General features: G+C 30.3%; 1 protein-coding gene across 10 annotated transcripts in view; it reads left to right on the top strand.

Annotated features, from left to right (window-relative positions):
* Window positions 1-765: 765 nt before the first annotated feature.
* LOC119607925 (probable serine/threonine-protein kinase yakA) overlaps window positions 766-21,095 on the top strand; it is a 165,001-nt gene continuing 144,671 nt past the window's right edge. For 5 of the 10 annotated variants that reach the window (XM_037962086.1, XM_037962082.1, XM_037962081.1 and 2 more), the window contains exons 1-2: window positions 6,173-6,865; window positions 20,654-21,020. In XM_037962086.1, the coding sequence (XP_037818014.1) occupies window positions 20,874-21,020 (147 nt within the window). In that variant the 5' untranslated portion in view covers window positions 6,173-6,865; window positions 20,654-20,873. Of the gene's footprint in view, window positions 918-1,419; window positions 1,860-5,603; window positions 6,866-20,653; window positions 21,021-21,095 lie in introns of those variants that run through there. The other 5 variants (XM_037962083.1, XM_037962079.1, XM_037962075.1 and 2 more) reach the window with 4 other exon arrangements.

Raw genomic sequence — 21,095 nt, 5'->3', positions numbered from 1 at the left:
GTTTTTTCTATAGAAAAATTGTTATGTATAACAGTTTTTTTTTTGGAAAAAATTATGTCTAACAGTTTTTTCTATAGAAAAAATTATGTATAACACTTTTTCTATAGAAAAAATTATGTATAACAGTTTTTTCTTTAGAAAAAATTATGTATAACAGTTTTTCATAGAAAAAATTATGTATAACAGTTTTTCATAGAAAAAATTATGTATTATAGTTTTTTTATAAAATTTTTTTTTCATAGAAAAAATGTTTTGTAAAAAAAAATATGTAGAACAGTTTTTTCTTTGGAAAAAATTTTGTGTAACAGTTTTTTCTATAGAAATTTTTGTTTCAAATAGTTTTTTTCTATATAAAAGTTTCTTCTATAGAAAAATTATACAAAAAAGAGTGCAGAATGGGTTTCTCTATAGAAATTTGGGGAGTATTTAAAAACTTTGTGTTTAGAATTTCTTTTTGTTCTATATAACAATTTTTCTATAGAAAATTTCATATATAAAAGTTGTTTTCTATAGAAAAGTTTGTGTATAACAGTTCTTTTCTATAGAAATGTTTTTCATTTATTGGATTTTTCTATTCAAAATTTGGTTATAACTATTATCTATAAAATTCTCTTTAAATTAAGAACTAGCAAAAATTACCGTTACAAATCATCATCATTATCTCTCAACGAAAACTTTACCATCTGGCAATGCCATATTTCGTCAGTCTGTCTAATTGGAAATGTCAAAAAGCAATAATGAAAACATGAAATAAAATCGAAATGAAACACAAAACGGAAATCATGATTACTGCATGAACACGATAAAGAATTCGAAAATAATTCGTTTCAGTCGCAAAAGAAAATCCCAATAAAAATCAACCACACAGTGTAAAAGCGGAGAATTACTCGAAACAAAAAAACGAGGAGTGTGAAATTGTAAGAATATCAAGAAAATTAAGAAAAAAAACACACACATACAAGAACTGTGAAAAGTAGCCGAAAAAAACCGTAGACAATAAAAGAAGAAAAAAATTTAAGCAGAAAACACAAAAGAAGCGGCAAATTTTTAATGAAAATTAATTAATTAAAATTAGATAATATGAATTGTAAAAAATTTTAAGCCGCCATTTGCTTTTGTGCTTTCGATTTTTTCTATATATATTCGTCTACGAAACGCACACACAAACCAAAAAAAAGTGTTTTATATGAAAAAAAAAAATGAATTGAATTGTATTGTTGCTTCGTTTCATGCTGGTGTTTCATCGTCGTTTGTCGTTGTCGTCGTTCTCGTCGTTACCCACCGTTTTTTATTGTATTTTGTTGTGTTGTTATGAAGAATAATGTCTGTCGTCGTGTGTTCTAAAAATTTATCAGCCGTTTCGTTTATATGCCTTCGTTTATTACCGTTTCTGCTGCGGCTGGCATTTTTTAATACGTCTTGTTTTTTTCTGCTATTATTGTTGTTTTTTCTTAATTGTGTGGAGAATTAAAAATTCTTTTTTTTGGATTATTTCTGTTTTATTGAAAGAAAATTAATATAAAAACAAAAATTAAAAATATTTTTTGCAAATAACAAAAAAAAACCTAAAGTAGAGATGTGGCAACGTTGTTAGTTAACGTGTTTTAGAGTTACCGTATTGGTTATAATTGTTAACTTTTCAATTAGAGAAAATTTAATTAAAATTTTAAGTGCCAAATAATTTTTTTTTTCATTGTAAAAATTGAAAAAAATTATTGTAAATTATTTGCACTTTCATTTTGCATAACACTTTTGCTACGAGTGTGTTTTGTGTGGTGTATTTTTGCAGTACAAATAAAAAAAAATGTTTAAATGTGTAGGAGGGCAGCAGAAAAAGTAACTTAAAGTAGTTTATTTAGGTATGTTTTATAATATGTCTTAAAAGTCTACTATTTTATCTGCTCCGGATTTTATAGACCTCCAAAGTTTTGATTTTGATGATTACACGATATGGGTCTTTGAAATACCTATCGATTGATGTATTATATGACATACCTACATTGGTTGTTAATCAAATAACAGAAAAATTAAGAAAATCGGATACGCAGTTATCAAAAAACTGGAGTAAAGTTGGTGAAAACTTTGAAAATTTAATATTCAAATGCGAAGATCTTCTAAACTATAAGAGATGATTGATAACTGACTAGAATATAGACCGCACCATAGACTAGGTTATAGTCTAATCTATGATGTGATCTATAGTCTATGGTGTGGTCTATAGTCCAGTCTATGGTGTGGTATAGATACTAGTTTAGTCTATAGTCTAGGCTGTCTTCCAATCAATAGTCTAGTTTGTAGTCCAGTCTATGGTATAGACTATGGTGTGGTCTATAGTCCAGTCTATGGTCTAGTCTGTAGTCCAATCTATAGTCTAGTTTAGTTTATGGTGTGGTCTAGATACTAGTGTAGTCTGGTCTATCGTCTTGTTTGTAGTCCAATCTATAGTCCTGTCTATAGTTTAGTCTAGTCTGTAGTGTTGTGGTCTAGATACTAGTCTAAATTGTAGTTCAATCTATAGTCCAGTCTATAGTTTAGTCCAATCTATAGTCTAGCCTGTGGTGTGGTCTAGATAATAGTCTAGTCTGTATTCTGGTCTAGTTTGTAGTCTAGTCTATAGTTTAGTCTATATAGACTCTATCTATAATCCAATCTATAGTCTAGTCTGTGGTGTGGTCTAGACAGTAGTCTAGTCTGTAGTCTGTTATATAGTCTAGTTTGTAGTCCAATCTATAGTCCTGACTATATTCTAGTCTGTGGTGTGGTCTAGATCAGTCTAGTCTGTAGTCCAGTCTATAGTCGAGTCCGTAGTCCAATCTATAGTGAAATCTATAGCCTAGTCTATAGTGTAGCCTAGATACTAGTCTAGTCTATAGTCTTGTATGTAGTCCAATCTATAGTCTAGTCTATAATTGTGTCCAGTCTAGTGCAAAATTAGTATTGTAATTTAAAACCTAAAATGTACTCGATTTATATAAAATGTCAACTGTGCCGAAACAACATTCCAGAATAATTCTTACGTCATTAAATTATTCGATCACCTTCTAGAGAACATTTCCAACTGCCGTCGTATTAATGCCACATACCACTCTATATACGAAAATAACTTTGCATGCAATTAAGTGCCAAAGACCCCACTCACTCACACTATGCATTTTTTTTTTATTTATTTAATACTTGTGTAACCCACTTTTATTCGTAATTTTGCAATTTTTTCTCTATTTATTGTTAAAAAAAAAGTTTTTTATACGCTATACATATTACAATCAATGTGCTTGCTAGACAATTATTTAAATTGTAAATTAAATTTACTAACAGACCCCATTTACCCCTTCGATTTCGAAAAAAAAAATCGCATTTTATTTTCAATTTCACTAATTCACCCCTGTGCCAATTTAAATTGTTGTTTGTTGCAAATAAAACAGAAATTTTTCTTAATTTATTTTAAATTGGCAATTTATTATTTGTGCAAACTATTTTGTTTATTTTTATTTTCTGTATTTTTAACTACACCCACCCACCAAAAGAAACTTTTGTTTCCATTTTTGTCACTCTATCTGTCTGTCGCTGTGTTTTATTCTTGTTTATTATTTTTATTATTAAATTCTTGTTAAATCTTTTTAGTTGCTTTTCTTTTGACCAACTCAAAAGGAAAATTATGCAAAAAATAAAAACTTGTCTTCATATGGTCCTAGCACAACAATAAAACAACTCAAAAGTGCAAAAAAAGAAGAAACAGAAAAGAAAAAAACAACAACTTAAAAGAAGCTATAATACAAAAGGAAAAAAAAAACAATAGAATTTTAGTGAGACGAAAAATAGAAGAAGCTGAAAAATAAAGTGCAGCTAAAGTCCAAAAATAGCAAAAAGACCAGAAAATTCTCTTTTTTGTTGTTCTTTTCTTTTTCATTCAACAATTTGTTTTAGTGCTAGAATGAAAGAAATATATGTATACTTAATGGAAAGTTGCCATATTTTTTTTAGGTTTCATGCGAAAATCAACACTATGTGGTAACTTCTCAAATAGGTTTTACTATTGGCGCAGGATTTTTGGGTAAATTTCTGATATTTTAAAGGAATTTTGAAAATTAAATCAAAAAATTCTAGAAATAGAATGTAATAAGGAATACTAACAGAAATGTGTTATTGTTTTTATTAAAACTTAAATGATTTTGTTAATTCTATGACTTGAGTCTTTTATTAACATTTTTAGTTTTTCTAAAAAGTTGGGAAAGGCTTTCTGACGAGCTATAGTAAACAACTCTCGAAATGTGTATAGGAACCAGCCTTCTCAATAATACAAATTATTCTTTCTGTTCAAAACTGAAATTTTTAGGTCTACTAACACTAATAACGGTTATCGTTTAAACGGTAGATATTCTGCTGGTAAAAATAATGTTTGTATGAAAACACTTTATTATACCCTATACTACTTTAGTGGGGAGGGTATATTGAGTTCGGTCCTATACCCACCTTAAAGAATACCAATCGGCTTAGAATCATTTTCTGAGTCGATTTTTGAAGATAATAAAATTTGGTACATGATCTTCTATTGTCAAAATGCCTATTGAATATGGTTATGATCGGTCCATTATTTCACCTAGCCCCCATACACCTGAACCCACTTGTAATCAAATTACAGGTCACAATTTTGAAGATAATTCAATGAAAGTTTGTACATGATCTTCTATTGTACTAGAGAAGAATCCTATTCAAAATAGGTAACATCGGTCCAATATTTAACCTAGCCCCCATACAACAGAACCCACCGAATATTGCCTTTAAGTTCATAATTATGTTCAATATACGCATATATCGAAAAAAAACTGCAAAACCAAGCTCTGTACTAGCCTTCATGACCCTGATGAATTGTTTGTTAATAGGGTCTCATTTGACCCTAACCCCTGTACAAAGCCCCCTTCGAAATATGACTTAAATGTACAAAATTTTATTCAACAATGAACACTAAAACAAATTTTATTTGTATAACTGGTGTAGGGTATTATATGGTTGGCCACGTCCGACTATAACTTCATGCTTTTTTTAACTTACGATAAAATATAACCTGACATTGTAATAATGCCGGTTAGACTACTTATGACCTTTATTTTCAAAATCTTTTTTTTCAAAAGAACTAATATATGATAAACTTCCAGAAAGCTACTAAAATCACATTTATGACTAGAGATCAACAGTCGAAACAGTTTTGTCTTACAAGATAGTTAACTATTCGACATTGTTAGGGCATAATAAGGAATATGTCCTATTACATTGCCGGCCATATGATACCCTACACTCGTTATGAGTATATTAATTAAAGAAGCAGTTTTTTTTATAAAAAAAAATACGACTTAATACGATTTATTGCATACGGGCTCTCAAGTCAAATGAGGCTCGATCATTACAAAAGTCAGCAGTGTCTTCTTTATATATGTATATAAAACTTTGTTGTGCGATTTTTGAAGAGATATATTAGTATATTTTACTAAAAAGTCCAAATCAGAAGGATCGACGTTTAAAATGTAGTTTTAAATACAAAAAATCGACTTTTTTGTTTCAGTTATAGAATTCATAAAATTCCTTTCTTATTTGCCCTACTACAACAGTGTCCAACAACACTCAACCATCTGGCAGCACCCTATTTACCAAATGAAATCGATAATGTGTACAAAAGACAAACGATAGAAAGAGATAACAGCACACAACATACGCACAAATGAAAAAGCAAACAGAAAGAGAAAAAACTGGCGCGAACTGAACGAAGAAAACGAGCAAGAAAAAAAAACACAACGAAAATGGCGATACCGACAAACAACGAAGAACTACGAATAGAATGACGAAGTGAAAAAAATCCATTTTCTAATAATTATTCGAAATTACGCTTTGCCAGTGAAATTCCTTCATGTCTGTGTCAAGTATAAATTGAATAAAAATAAAAAATCAAAGAAAAATAATTAAAAACCAACAAAAAAAGAAAATTACAATTGAAAAGTAATTGTGGAAAAACAAATAATTGCAAAAACTATAATTGTAGCAACAATTTTTACAAAACAACAAAAAAGTTGTGTTTGAAAAAAACAGTGTGTTGTACAAAAAAAAAAAAAAGATTTTTGGAAAAAAGCAAAAAAAGAAGACATAATTAAAAAAGTATATACAAGACCTTGAGTGGAAAAAAAAAATTTAAAGAAAAAAATCTACAAACAGAAAACTACAAAAAAGGAGTGTGTAATAAATAACAAAATTACTGAAAAACAAAATTTATAAAAAAAACAACGAAAATTAAAGAAAAAAATTAAATTTTATTAAAATAAAAACAGTGAAGTGATTGTTACTTTAACAAATAAAGTATAAAAAACCAAACACAAATTCGCTGTGCGAAAAAAATTTTAACAAAAAATTTAAGCAAAAACAACAAAAAAAAAGTGTAAAATACTAAAATAAATGAATTCCTCTTATTATTTAATAGTATTTTATCTAATGTGACGTCAAATATAAGCAGCAGCAACAATTTAAATTGAACAAATTATTCAACTAAATAAAAAAAAAAACATACTGTGCACCTTAATATTTATTCCCTCTCTTTTTGTGGTGTTGTTGTTTTAATTTTCTTAAAAGAAAATAAAACGACCAGAACAAACACATCAAATAACAAAAAAAAAAAAAAATAAAAGAAATATTTGATTTAAATGCTATTTTCCTTTTTGGCAAATTATGCAAAAATCATTACATTTATATGCAACAAATACAACAATAAAAACAACTTGTACAACAACTATTACAGGCAATATTGCTAAATTATTTTTAACTTAAAAATTTGTGGTAAAAAAAGTAAAATCTTCAAAAAAATATTCGAAAATATAACTAACAGGTAAGATCAATCAGAAGTTTATTAATTTATATTGTTTGCTATTTTTAACTGGAATCTATTGAGTTTATTTAGGAATAAATCGCATCCATAAACGGGTATCAATGTTGTGAACAGACAAATAACCATGTTACCAATAGGATCATGATCAATTTGTGAGTCAATCTGGAATGATTATTGACCGTTTTTTTTTTTGACATTCCTTAAATTCTCAATTAAATTAAGTTCCTGACTCTTAAAATGGAGGTGCAAGTTCGGATGGAAATGTATATTTTGTTAAAAAAAGTCATATCCTAGATACTTAATTAAATTAAATTCCATGGGGTTTGCCATAGCTGCATCTCTAGTAATTGCTTGAGCAAGTTTTTGGGACAAATCCTTTACTGAGGACTAAAGCCTCTAATAGATTGAAAAGTTTCAAGTGCTTGAAATTGGTGGTAGAATACTAGAGTAAACAATCACTCTATAATTGGACATATAAGACTCACAATCGAACTTCACTTTGAATCAATCTCTTAAAGTTTTGCAAGAAATGTCATAAAGTATTTCCACTAGATGTCATAAGGAAATTTCCTTCTCTTTACTTTCATCTGGACCTAAGATAACTCTTTGTGAAAAGGTGCCTATAAGAATAATATAAGAAATAGGAAAGAGGATCAAGATAGTAAATAAAAGAAAAGTGTGACGTTTAGAACATTAGTTAGTTAGTTAGTTAGTTAGTTAGTTAGTTAGTTAGTTAGTTAGTTAGTTAGTTAGTTAGTTAGTTAGTTAGTTAGTTAGTTAGTTAGTTAGTTAGTTAGTTAGTTAGTAGTTAGTTAGTAGTTAGTTAGTAGTTAGTTAGTTAGTTAGTTAGTTAGTTAGTAGTTAGTTAGTTAGTTAGTTAGTTAGTTAGGTTAGTTAGTTAGTTAGTTAGTTAGTTAGTTAGTTAGTTAGTTAGTTAGTTAGTTAGTTAGTTAGTTAGTTAGTTAGTTAGTTAGTTAGTTAGTTAGTTAGTTAGTTAGTTAGTTAGTTAGTTAGTTAGTTAGTTAGTTAGTTAGTTAGTTAGTTAGTTAGTTAGTTAGTTAGTTAGTTAGTTAGTTAGTTAGTTAGTTAGTTAGTTAGTTAGTTAGTTAGTTAGTTAGTTAGTTAGTTAGTTAGTTAGTTAGTTAGTTAGTTAGTTAGTTAGTTAGTTAGTTAGTTAGTTAGTTAGTTAGTTAGTTAGTTAGTTAGTTAGTTAGTTAGTTAGTTAGTTAGTTAGTTAGTTAGTTAGTTAGTTAGTTAGTTAGTTAGTTAGTTAGTTAGTTAGTTAGTTAGTTAGTTAGTTAGTTAGTTAGTTAGTTAGTTAGTTAGTTAGTAGTTAGTTAGTTAGTAGTTAGTTAGTTAGTTAGTTAGTTAGTTAGTTAGTTAGTTAGTTAGTTAGTTAGTTAGTTAGTTAGTTAGTAGTTAGTTAGTTAGTTAGTAGTAGTAGTTAGTTAGTTAGTTAGTTAGTTAGTTAGTTAGTAGTTAGTTAGTTAGTTAGTTAGTTAGTTAGTAGTAGTTAGTTAGTTAGTTAGTTAGTTAGTTAGTTAGTTAGTTAGTTAGTTAGTTAGTTAGTTAGTTAGTTTGAAAGGAGGATGTATATACATCAAATCCGAAGAAATACACCTAGGCCTCTATCGGGCCTGTTGTGCGCTCTTTAACCAGTGCCTCAGGTGGGAATCGAACCCACCACCTCCGGTCTACCAGTCTAGAACACTAACCACTAACCTACCGGAGGCCACTTTAGAACATTAAGAAATAGAGAAAATTAATTTATACCCTGTAGTTCGACAAAGAGTCAATGCATAGGAAAAATACAGTGATTTCCACTTATGTTAAACCACCTGGTGGGCCCTAATTCGTCTTTCGTCACGGATGTACTCTTTGTAAACGAGGTTGAAGGTAATCGTCACTTCAGTGTCCCCTTTGTAAGCGAGAGAGGGGACACTTAAAAAACACTTGTCTGTATCTTTGTAACTTATGGGGTGACGATTGACTTCCTCGTAGGACAAGCACATGTTAAAATAGCTAGTCACCTGGACAGTCGGTGGCTAGGGGTAACCCTATGTGGTAGGCTAAATAGGGAGTTCGGGACTGTCCGCCCGAACTGCTGGGTAGCTATTAAGGTATTAGCTCACATTACCCTTGCATTGTTTTCGAATTTGCAGAGTCCAATGATGGCTAATAGCAAAGTAACTAACTGCAAACAGTGAAGATCTAGACACTATAATGTACACTGCCTCATAGACCTATGGTTAGGATTTAAGGGGGCGCAGTTTCTCCAGCTCCCCCTTCCACCACAGACACTAATCTAATCCATCACAGACCAAATCTCCGTAGATATACATACATATAATAACGAAAGTTCTTTTAAAAGATGGTTCCGAACTACAGTAATCGATTATGATAATCTCGACTTCAAACATATTTAACAAAAAGTTGATTGTTTGAAAGTCGACTTATAGATCCTAGTATGAGTTTGTTGTTGTTGTAACAGATCGACTATGTCCGTTAATTCTTTCCTGGGGAAAACAAGCTTTGGTTCATACAGTGGTCGCTGAGTCGATCTTTTGTCGATTAATACTTGGCTAGTTCCGGAGTGAACTACGAATTTGACTTACCACTTAGGGTTATTCCTAGCCACAGACTGCCCAGGTAACTAGCTATTTCAACATGTGCTTGTGCAGTCGTCCGAAGAGACGGACAAAAAGCTTATGTTTTTTTTTAAGTGTCCATTCTCTCGCTTACAAAGGGCACACTATAGTGACGATTATCTTCATCCTTGTTTACAAAGAGTGCATCCGTGGTGAAAGAAGAATTAGAGTCAACCAGGTGGCTAAACTTTTAGTAGAAATTATTGTCTTATTCGGATGCTTTGTCTATTTATCGAACTTCTGAACAATTGTCGTGGGAAAGTATGATTGGGGGTAGGATAGATTAGGAATGTTATGACTGAAACAAGAACTGACAATAGCCTACTATCGAAAAAATTACAAATTCAATTCTAAAATTCAAATTTGTCTCACAATTTTAATCGAATTTTAAATTTTGAAAAAACTATACATAATTTCTTTCATAACTATAAAAATGTTAATAAAAATTATAATTTTTACTTATTTTTTAATTCCCTTTTAAGTTTATTTGCCATTAATTTGTTCGTGTGTTTATTTATTCAACATTCGTAAAGAGTTTAACAACATCTCTTATTCTTTTGTGCAAATACATTATTGGAAATAAGTACGTACAACGTTTGATAAAATTGGCGCTAAAAACACCGTTTACAAATACAAAACTCACATTGTTAAAAACAACGACTGCCAGTTTCCAAAGCTGTGGTCTGATGTTTTAGCTTTAATGCTAATCTTTAGTGTATAGCTATAGTTGGCAGAATAAGCTTATTTATTATTTAGCATAAGTTTACTGCTACTCCTACTAGATGTCAACTAGAATTGTTGATTACAGATTTCTCTCATTTTGAGCACCCCAATTAGAGTTCTATTTTATTCATAACTTTTCTTTTAGATTACACTTCAGACTATATATTAAACCTGGCTTTATATCCACCCAATACCTTTTAAAATGACTTTCGACTAAGACCTTCATATCAAATGTTTTTACCTTTCAATTTACTTAAAATCTCAATAGTTTACTTTTCGTTTTGAAAAACTCACTTTAATTTGGCCACTTGTGCATTTTGGTGGCTTTATCCATAAACTTTCGTGTGATTTTCTTTTCTACAATATTGCTTTTATTTATTATTTCTTTTTGTCGTTGTTTTCCTTTTGAATTTTTACGTTTACTTTGTTTTTTCACGTTTTTTTTTTTATATTTTTACCTTTGTAAACCAAACAATTGTTTTATTTAAAATATAGTTGGCAAAGGGAAGCAGCAGCATAGGGAGTGGTCGACCATATAATGTCCTACACCAGTAAAATATTTATGTATGTTGAATCCTACTTGGTCCCGATATATTTATTAACCAATTTATTAACGAAAAACCAATTTTCTAAGAAAGTTTTTATATGGGGGCTAGGGGCAAATATGAATCAATCCCGTTAAAATATGATGTATTATTAGTGGGGTTTGTTGTTGTAACAGTTCGAATGATAGATATATTTAATTGCTCATTGGATGGGCATCGTTAATCTGTGCATATTATTGGTTGTAATCTATATTCTTGTCTATAGTTCAGTCTATTGTCTAGTCTGTAGTGTAGTCTATAGTCTAGTCTATAGTCTAGTCTATAGTCTAGTCTATAGTCTAGTCTATAGTCTAGTCTATAGTCTAGTCTATAGTCTAGTCTATAGTCTAGTCTATAGTCTAGTCTATAGTCTAGTCTATAGTCTAGTCTATAGTCTAGTCTATAGTCTAGTCTATAGTCTAGTCTATAGTCTAGTCTATAGTATAGTCTATAGACTAGTCTATAGTCTAGTCTATAGTCTAGTCTATAGTCTAGTCTATAGTCTAGTCTATAGTCTAGTCTATAGTCTAGTCTATAGTCTAGTCTATAGTCTAGTCTATAGGCTAGTCTATAGTCTAGTCTATAGTCTAGTCTATATTCTTGTCTATAGTCTAGTCTATAGTCTAGTCTATAGTCTAGTCTATAGTCTAGTCTATAGTCTAGTCTATAGTCTAGTCTATAGTCTAGTCTATAGTCTAGTCTATAGTCTAATCTATAGTCTAGTCTATAGTCTAGTCTATAGTCTAGTCTATGGTCTAGTCTATGGTCTAGTCTATGGTCTAGTCTATAGTCTAGTCTATAGTCTAGTCTATAGTCTAGAATATACTCTAGTCTATAGTCTAGTCTATAGTCTAATCTATAGTCTAGTCTATAGTCTAGTTTATAGTCTAGTTTATAGTCTAATCTATAGTCTAGTCTATAGTCTAGTTTATAGTCTAGTTTATAGTCTAGTCTATAGTCTAGTTTATAATCTAGTCCATAATCTAGTTTATAGTCTAGTCTATAGTCTAGTTTATAGTCTAGTCAATAGTCTATTCTATATTCTAGTCTATACTCTAGTCTATAGTCCAGCCTATAGTCTAGTCTATACTCTATAGTCTAGCCTATAGTCTAGTCTATATTCTCGTCTTGCCTATAGTCTACTCTATAGACTAGTCTGTAGTCTGTTCTATAGACTAATCTATGGACCAGTCTATAGTCTTTTCTATAGTCTAATCTACAGTCTAGTCTATAGTATAGTCTATAGTCTAGCCTATAATCTCATCTATAGTCGAGTCCATTGTCTAGTGTGTGGTCTAGTCTATAATAAAGTCTATAGTCTAGCCTATAATCTATTCTACAGTCTAATCTGTAGTAGTCGATTCTATAGACTAATCTACGGTATTATTAGACTATAATCTATAGTCTAATGTGTTGTCTAGTATATAGTCTTATCTATAGTCTAGACTATAATCTAGGATATGTCTAGTTTATAGTCCGGTCTATAGTCTAGAGTTTACTCTAACTTCATTTCAAATTCTTTAAATCTTCTTATTTTGATAAAACCATTTTTCATTAATCTGTCCATCTTTACATCTGACATTATTGTTTAATTTTGATTTTCTACATTTCATTTGCCTTTTTTATGTTTATTTCAAGACTTTTCTTCCATCTATTGATACACTGTTGCTTGTCATTATTTTGCTGTTGTTGTTATTGTTTTGTTTTTCCTATTAACACTAACAATAAAGTTCTTTGATTACATTTTCTACTCTCTATTTCCCTTTCCATAATCTTTTATCCCCATATATTGTTTTTGTTTTAATATTCTTTATTACCGAGAAAAAATAAAAACAAACAAACAAAACAAAAAAATGCAAAAAAAAGAAAATGAAAAAAAAAAAACAATAATTTGAATTTCTTTTTAAATTTTAATGCCAAATAAGGTGGTATGAAGCAGCAGCAGCACTTAAGAAAATGAAAAAGATAATAGAAATAAAATGTTTAGAAAGTGTTAAAAAATGATGAGGATAGAAGAACAGGAAAAAAGAGAAGGGATGACACACAAGGGGAGAAGTTTAATTTATATTTTTTTCTTAATTGGAAAACAACATGTTAATCAAGAAAGACGAAGACTGTTTTATTTAACAAGAAAAAAGAAGACAAAAAGAAGCAAAATAATGAATGACCAGCTAGCCAGGCACATGTTTCAACTGTCAGTCTGTCTGCTTGTTGTCTGTTATATTCTTTCTTTTATTGTGTTTGTTGCTTGCTGCATTTCATACCGTAATATAAAGAAACAAAAAATAGCTTTGTTGTTATTAAAGACAAACACCAAGATAAAAACAAACATTAAAACACAGTAGATATTGCTTGTTATAACCCCATCAAACAACAACAAATAAGCAAAAAAAAGCTACAATAACAACAGCAACAAACTTCTGAGCACAAACTGATTGACAAACAAATAATCAAGAAGAAAAAAAGTTGTAAATGAAGAAATATAAAAACCAGCAAAAGAATAAAATATGCCGTAGAACAAGAAGAAGAAGAAGAGTAGCAGAACATTGTTTTGTATAATTTTTGTTTTGATTACAATTTTTCGTTCACTTTTGTTTGTCTTTTTTTCTTTTTACATTTCGATTTGAAACATGAGAAATGGGGGTAGTGTTTTCTTTTGCCTTCTGTTCCCCCCACTTTATTGTTATGATTTTTCTCATTTTCAAAGCTGTAATAAAAATTTTTCATTTTTGCCAAGTGTTGATAAATAAAAGGGCTTTTCAGGTGTTGGCAATTGCTGCTTAATATGGTATTGGTTTTGATTTTATGTTTTAATACATACGATTTTAAGGGAATACGTAGGTATTTGGTTTGATTAATACCTATTTTTTCCGACTAGACTATAGACCAGACTATAGACTAGACTATAGACTAGACTATAGACTAGACTATAGACTAGGACTAGACTATAGACTAGACTATAGACTAGACTATAGACTAGACTATAGACTAGACTATAGACTAGACTATAGACTAGACTATAGACTAGACTATAGACTAGACTATAGACTAGACTATAGACTAGACTATAGACTAGACTATAGACTAGACTATAGACTAGACTGTAGACTAGACTATAGACTAGACTATAGACTAGACTATAGACTAGACTGTAGACTAGACTATAGACTAGACTATAGACTAGACTAGACTATAGACTAGACTATAGACTAGACTAGACTATAGACTAGACTAGACTAGACTAGACTATAGACTAGACTATAGACTAGACTATAGACTAGACTAGACTATAGACTAGACTATAGACTAGACTAGACTATAGACTAGACTAGACTATAGACTAGACTATAGACTAGACTATAGACTAGACTATAGACTAGACTATAGACTGGACTATAGACTAGACTATAGACTAGACTATAGACTAGACTATAGACTAGACTATAGACTAGACTATAGACTAGACTATAGACTAGACTATAGACTAGACTATAGACTAGACTATAGACTAGACTATAGACTAGACTATAGACTAGACTATAGACTAGACTATAGACTAGACTATAGACTAGACTATAGACTAGACTATAGACTAGACTATAGACTAGACTATAGACTAGACTATAGACTAGACTATAGACTAGACTAGACTAGACTATAGACTAGACTATAGACTAGACTATAGACTAGACTATAGACTAGACTATAGACTAGACTATAGACTAGACTATAGAGACTGTATACTAGACTATAGACTAGACTATAGACTAGACTATAGACTAGACTATAGACTAGACTATAGACTAGACTATAGACTAGACTATAGACTAGACTATAGACTAGACTATAGACTAGACTATAGACTAGACTATAGACTAGACTATAGACTAGACTATAGACTAGACTATAGACTAGACTATAGACTAGACTATAGACTAGACTATAGACTAGACTATAGACTAGACTATAGACTAGACTATAGACTAGACTATAGACTAGACTAGACTATAGACTAGACTATAGACTAGACTATAGACTAGACTATAGACTAGACTATAGACTAGACTATAGACTAGACTATAGACTAGACTATAGACTAGACTATAGACTAGACTATAGACTAGACTATAGACTAGACTATAGACTAGACTATAGACTAGACTATAGACTAGACTATAGACTAGACTATAGACTAGACTATAGACTAGACTATAGACTAGACTATACTAGACTATAGACTAGACTATAGACTAGACTAGACTATAGACTAGACTATAGACTAGACTATAGACTAGACTATAGACTAGACTATAGACTAGACTATAGACTAGACTATAGACTAGACTATAGACTAGACTATAGACTAGACTATAGACTAGACTATAGACTAGACTATAGACTAGACTATAGACTAGACAAAAGACTAGACTATAAAATAGACTATTAACGAATGGTTTAACTGGAAAATTAAAATGAGTTTAATAAATTGTAAACATTTTCTTGTGTTAACTTTCTATGCAGTCGTAGTTGATGCAATTTTGCTAAAAATTATTATTTCTTAAACAGTATATATTGAAATAATTTTCCAAATAGTACTTATAATGTGTGAATGTACTTTAGAAACAGAAGACAAAGAAAAACTCTTTAAAGATCAAGAATGTTTACACAAATTTAGCAGCAGTAGTCGCCATCAAACCAGTTTCCTTTTGACAACAACCAGACCTTGAAAAACATTATGCGAAGGAAAACAAAAAAAAAAAAACAAATTCAAACTGAAAAAATTAAGTTTTTTATTGAAAAAAGTATACAAAGACGGTCTGATTAGATGTTAAAGTGAAGTATTTATGAAAGCGAAGGAAATCCATTCAAATTTGTAGAGAAGAAGGATCCTTCTAATTTAGTTAAAAAACTGACAAATTTCCAATGTTATATTACTGAAATAAATCTTGATATACCTTTTTCTGTTCTAATACTTATATTTTCAGTTTTAAAAGATTCTACATTTAAATTAAAATAAATTCCAATTTTACTTGAAACTGAAAAATTCAATCAAATGAGAAATTTTCAATCATTTTAAATGTCTGCTTTTAATGTTTTGTAATTCTTTTTTTGTTTCACATTACAATGGTTTACATTTTTTTGTACATTTATTGTACGTTTTGGTTCACAGAAATAGAGAAACATGAACAACAACAAAAAACGAAAATTGATTTTAAATGCTGCTGTTGTTGTTGTTGGTTATTTCACTTAAAAGCCCTTCAATTGCAATGGAAATACATATTTTATGTACAATTTATAAAATGTAAAAGTGAATGATTAAGGTACCTCTATACGAACAGAAATACTCACTGCAAATGTTGCCTCTGTTGCAGCTTGATATGTTGTTGTTTGTATTGCATTGTATTTTTGAACAAAAAAAAAAAAAAAAAGAAAAGTTTTTTCGTCTTCAAATTTTTTAGTTGATGCTACATTTATACTGCTGTGTAGCGCAGGAATGGGCAATTGAAATTTTAAAATTGTAGAAAATTTTAGAAAAAAAGAGTACCTACTTCTAGAATAGGGTGGAGAATAAACTAGAATATATACTAGTCTAAAGACTAAAGACTAGACTAAAGACTAGACTAAAGACTAGACTAAAGACTAGACTAAAGACTAGACTAAAGACTAGACTAAAGACTAGACTAAAGACTAGACTAAACTCTAGACTAAAGACTAGACTAAAGACTAGACTAAAGACTAGACTAAAGACTAGACTAAAGACTAGACTAAAGACTATACTAAAGACTAGACTAAAGACTAGACTAAAGACTAGACTAAAGACTAGATTAAAGACTAGACTAAAGACTAGACTAAAGACTAGACTAAAGACTAGACTAAAGACAAGACTAAAGACTAGACTAAAGACTAGACTAAAGACTAGACTATAGACTAGACTATAGACTAGACTAGACTAGACTAAAGACTAGACTATAGACTAGACTATAGACTAGACTATAGACTAGACTATAGACTAGACTATAGACTAGACTATAGACTAGACTATAGACTAGACTATAGACTAGACTATAGACTAGACTATAGACTAGACTGACTAGACTATAGACTCGACTATAGACTAGACTATAGACTAGACTATAGACTAGACTATAGACTAGACTATAGACTAGACTATAGACTAGACTATAGACTAGACTATAGACTAGACTATAGACTAGACTATAGACTAGACTATAGACTAGACTATAGACTAGACTATAGACTAGACTATAGACTAGACTATAGACTAGACTATAGACTAGACTATAGACTAGACTATAGACTAGACTATAGACTAGACTATAGACTAGACTATAGACTAGACTATAGACTAGACTATAGACTAGACTAGACTATAGACTAGACTAGACTATAGACTAGACTAGACTATAGACTAGACTAGACTAGACTATAGACTAGACTAGACTATAGACTAGACTAGACTATAGACTAGACTAGACTATAGACTAGACTAGACTAGACTATAGACTAGACTAGACTATAGACTAGACTAGACTATAACTAGACTATAGACTAGACTAGACTAGACTATAGACTAGACTAGACTATAGACTAGACTAGACTAGACTATAGACTAGACTAGATAGACTAGACTATAGACTAGACTATAGACTAGACTATAGACTAGACTAGACTATAGACTAGACTAGACTATAGACTAGACTAGACTATAGACTAGACTATAGACTAGACTAGACTATAGACTAGACCATAGACTAGACTATAGACTAGACTATAGACTGGACTATAGACTAGACTATAGACTAGACTATAGACTAGACTATAGACTAGACTATAGACTAGACTATAGACTAGACTATAGACTAGACTATAGACTAGACTAAAGACTAGACTATAGACTAGACTGTAGACTATACTATGGCTAGACTATAGACTAGACTATAGACTAGACTATAGACTAGACTATAGACTAGACTATAGACTAGACTATAGACTAGACTATAGACTAGACTATAGACTAGACTATAGACTAGACTATAGACTAGACTATAGACTAGACTATAGACTAGACTATAGACTAGACTATAGACTAGACTATAGACTAGACTATAGACTAGACTATAGACTAGACTATAGACTAGACTATAGACTAGACTATAGACTAGACTATAGACTAGACTATAGACTAGACTATAGACTAGACTATAGACTAGACTATAGACTAGACTATAGACTAGACTATAGACTAGACTATAGACTAGACTATAGACTAGACTATAGACTAGACTATAGACTAGACTATAGACTAGACTATACTAGACTATAGACTAACTATAGACTAGACTATAGACTAGACTATAGACTAGACTAGACTATAGACTATAGACTAGACTATAGACTAGACTATAGACTAGACTATAGACTAGACTATAGACTAGACTATAGACTAGACTATAGACTAGACTATAGACTAGACTATAGACTAGACTATAGACTAGACTATAGACTAGACTATAGACTAGACTATAGACTAGACTATAGACTAGACTATAGACTAGACTATAGACTAGACTATAGACTAGACTATAGACTAGACTATAGACTAGACTATAGACTAGACTATAGACTAGACTATAGACTAGACTATAGACTAGACTATAGACTAGACTATAGACTATATAGACTAGACTATAGACTAGACTATAGACTAGACTATAGACTAGACTATAGACTAGACTATAGACTAGACTATAGACTAGACTATAGACTAGACTATAGACTAGACTATAGACTAGACTATAGACTAGACTATCTAGACTATAGACTAGACTATAGACTAGACTATAGACTAGACTATAGACTAGACTACAGACTAGACTACAGACTAGACTATAGACTAGACTACAGACTAGACTATAGACTAGACTACAGACTAGACTATAGACTAGACTATAGACTAGACTATAGACTAGACTATAGACTAGACTATAGACTAGACTATAGACTAGACTATAGACTAGACTATAGACTAGACTATAGACTAGACTATAGACTAGACTATAGACTAGACTAGACTATAGACTAGACTAGACTATAGACTAGACTATAGACTAGACTAGACTATAGACTAGACTATAGACTAGACTATAGACTAGACTATAGACTAGACTATAGACTAGACTATAGACTAGACTATAGACTAGACTATAGACTAGACTATAGACTAGACTATAGACTAGACTATAGACTAGACTATAGACTAGAGTATAGACTAGACTATAGACTAGACTATAGACTAGACTATAGACTAGACTATAGACTAGACTATAGACTAGACTATAGACTAGACTATAGACTAGACTAGACTATAGACTAGACTAGACTATAGACTAGACTAGACTAGACTAGACTATAGACTAGACTAGACTAGACTATAGACTAGACTATAGACTAGACTATAGACTAGACTATAGACTAGACTATAGACTAGACTATAGACTAGACTATAGACTAGACTATAGACTAGACTATAGACTAGACTATAGACTAGACTATAGACTAGACTATAGACTAGACTATAGACTAGACTATAGACTAGACTATAACACTAGACTATAGACTAGACTATAGACTAGACTATAAGACCAGACTATAGACTAGACTAGACTATAGACTAGACTATAGACTAGACTGTAGACTAGACTATAGACTAGACTATAGACTAGACTATAGACTAGACTATAGACTAGACTATAGACTAGACTATAGACTAGACTATAGACTAGACTATAGACTAGACTATGGACTAGACTATAGACTAGACTATAGACTAGACTATGGACTAGACTATGGACTAGACTATAGACTAGACTATAGACTAGACTATGGACTAGACTAGAGATTAGAGTACAGACTGTTTTTAGAAGTCAAAAAAATTACTATTGTATTGAGTTTACCATACCAGCTGTATAGTATACTGCAGAGTGGTAGCTTTAGCAGCAGCCTGTGTAGTATTTTTTTGGTTTTTAGAAAATTGTATTTAAACTGCAAATAAAAGAGAAACTTTTAAAAGCAACTTGTTGTCGTCTATACATTTTTTACTTATTTTATTTTTATTTTGCCTGCATTCATGCACAAAATTATTTTTTAAACAAAAATCAAGAAAAAAAAATATATTTACTATTTGTTAAAGGGTTTTTAAAGGGTTTTTTCTGTTTTATTTGTCTAAAAATAAACAATGCGCAATTATAGGTATTTTATTTCATTTTTCCTTTTTCTTAATTTTTAAACACAAGAACAAAAACTTCCTAAACCAGTTCCTTTTTGGAAACCATAAAAGGAATGCTGGATGCTGAAGTAACTTTTGAAAATAAAAAAAAATAAATCTTTTAAAACTTTTTGGGTTTTTTAAAAGGAAGAAAATTGAATTGGAATCTTTTTAAAGTATTTCATTTGTATTGTATTGTCTTAGGTCAGGAATTGGCAAAAATTACTAAGAGACTTATTTCAGTCTAATTATTTAAGGGTTTAAGGAATATGTTGAAAGAGTTTACTAATTGGTTGTCTTTAAATTTAGTTATAATACTAAACAAGTTCTAAATTCTAACAGACTGAGACTTTTATAAGTTTGACAAGAGATCAGTGTTATAACTCTGTCGTTTGAAGGGTACATTTAAACTTATATCCTCTCTAGTTATAGTTAAAAGAGTTTTTAATAACATTTTTAACATCTGTAAATATTTACCAAAATAAACTTCTACTAAATCTTTTTAAAATCCTTAACTAAAACAATTCTTTTCTCTTTTTCATTGCAGCTTTCATTAGCAAAGGAATTTCACCTAATACCGCTTTTATGCCCCCAAAAAAGCTACAAAAGCTTAAAGAAATCCATAAAATCTAAACATATAAATTGGATTTATATATTAAATTTACTCGCCAAAAGGTTAATTACAACCAAAAGTACGCAAAAATCCACCAAAATACAACAATTAAAATTCAACTCAACAAAATAAAAAGAAAAATCACGGCTACAAAATGGCTCAACGAAGTCATCAATATTTTAGTTTGCGATGGAATAACTATCAAAACACCATGACTTCGGTGTTTCAGCAATTGCGTGAAGATTTATCATTTGTTGATGTAACCCTATCATGTGAACATGGTTCTCTTAAGGCCCACAAGGTAAAATATTATATTATTATAAATTTTATTTATACTTTATTGATAACATTACATCTTTTTCTAACACACACACAG

Source organism: Lucilia sericata, unplaced genomic scaffold (assembly GCF_015586225.1).
Source record: "Lucilia sericata isolate MDLA Ls3-8-SP2 unplaced genomic scaffold, ASM1558622v1 Contig000761F_arrow, whole genome shotgun sequence".
In the NCBI taxonomy this organism is placed as follows: Eukaryota; Metazoa; Arthropoda; class Insecta; order Diptera; family Calliphoridae; genus Lucilia; species Lucilia sericata.
The sequence above is the reverse complement of the archived record's forward strand: the minus strand, read 5'-3'. Positions and strand labels throughout refer to the sequence as shown.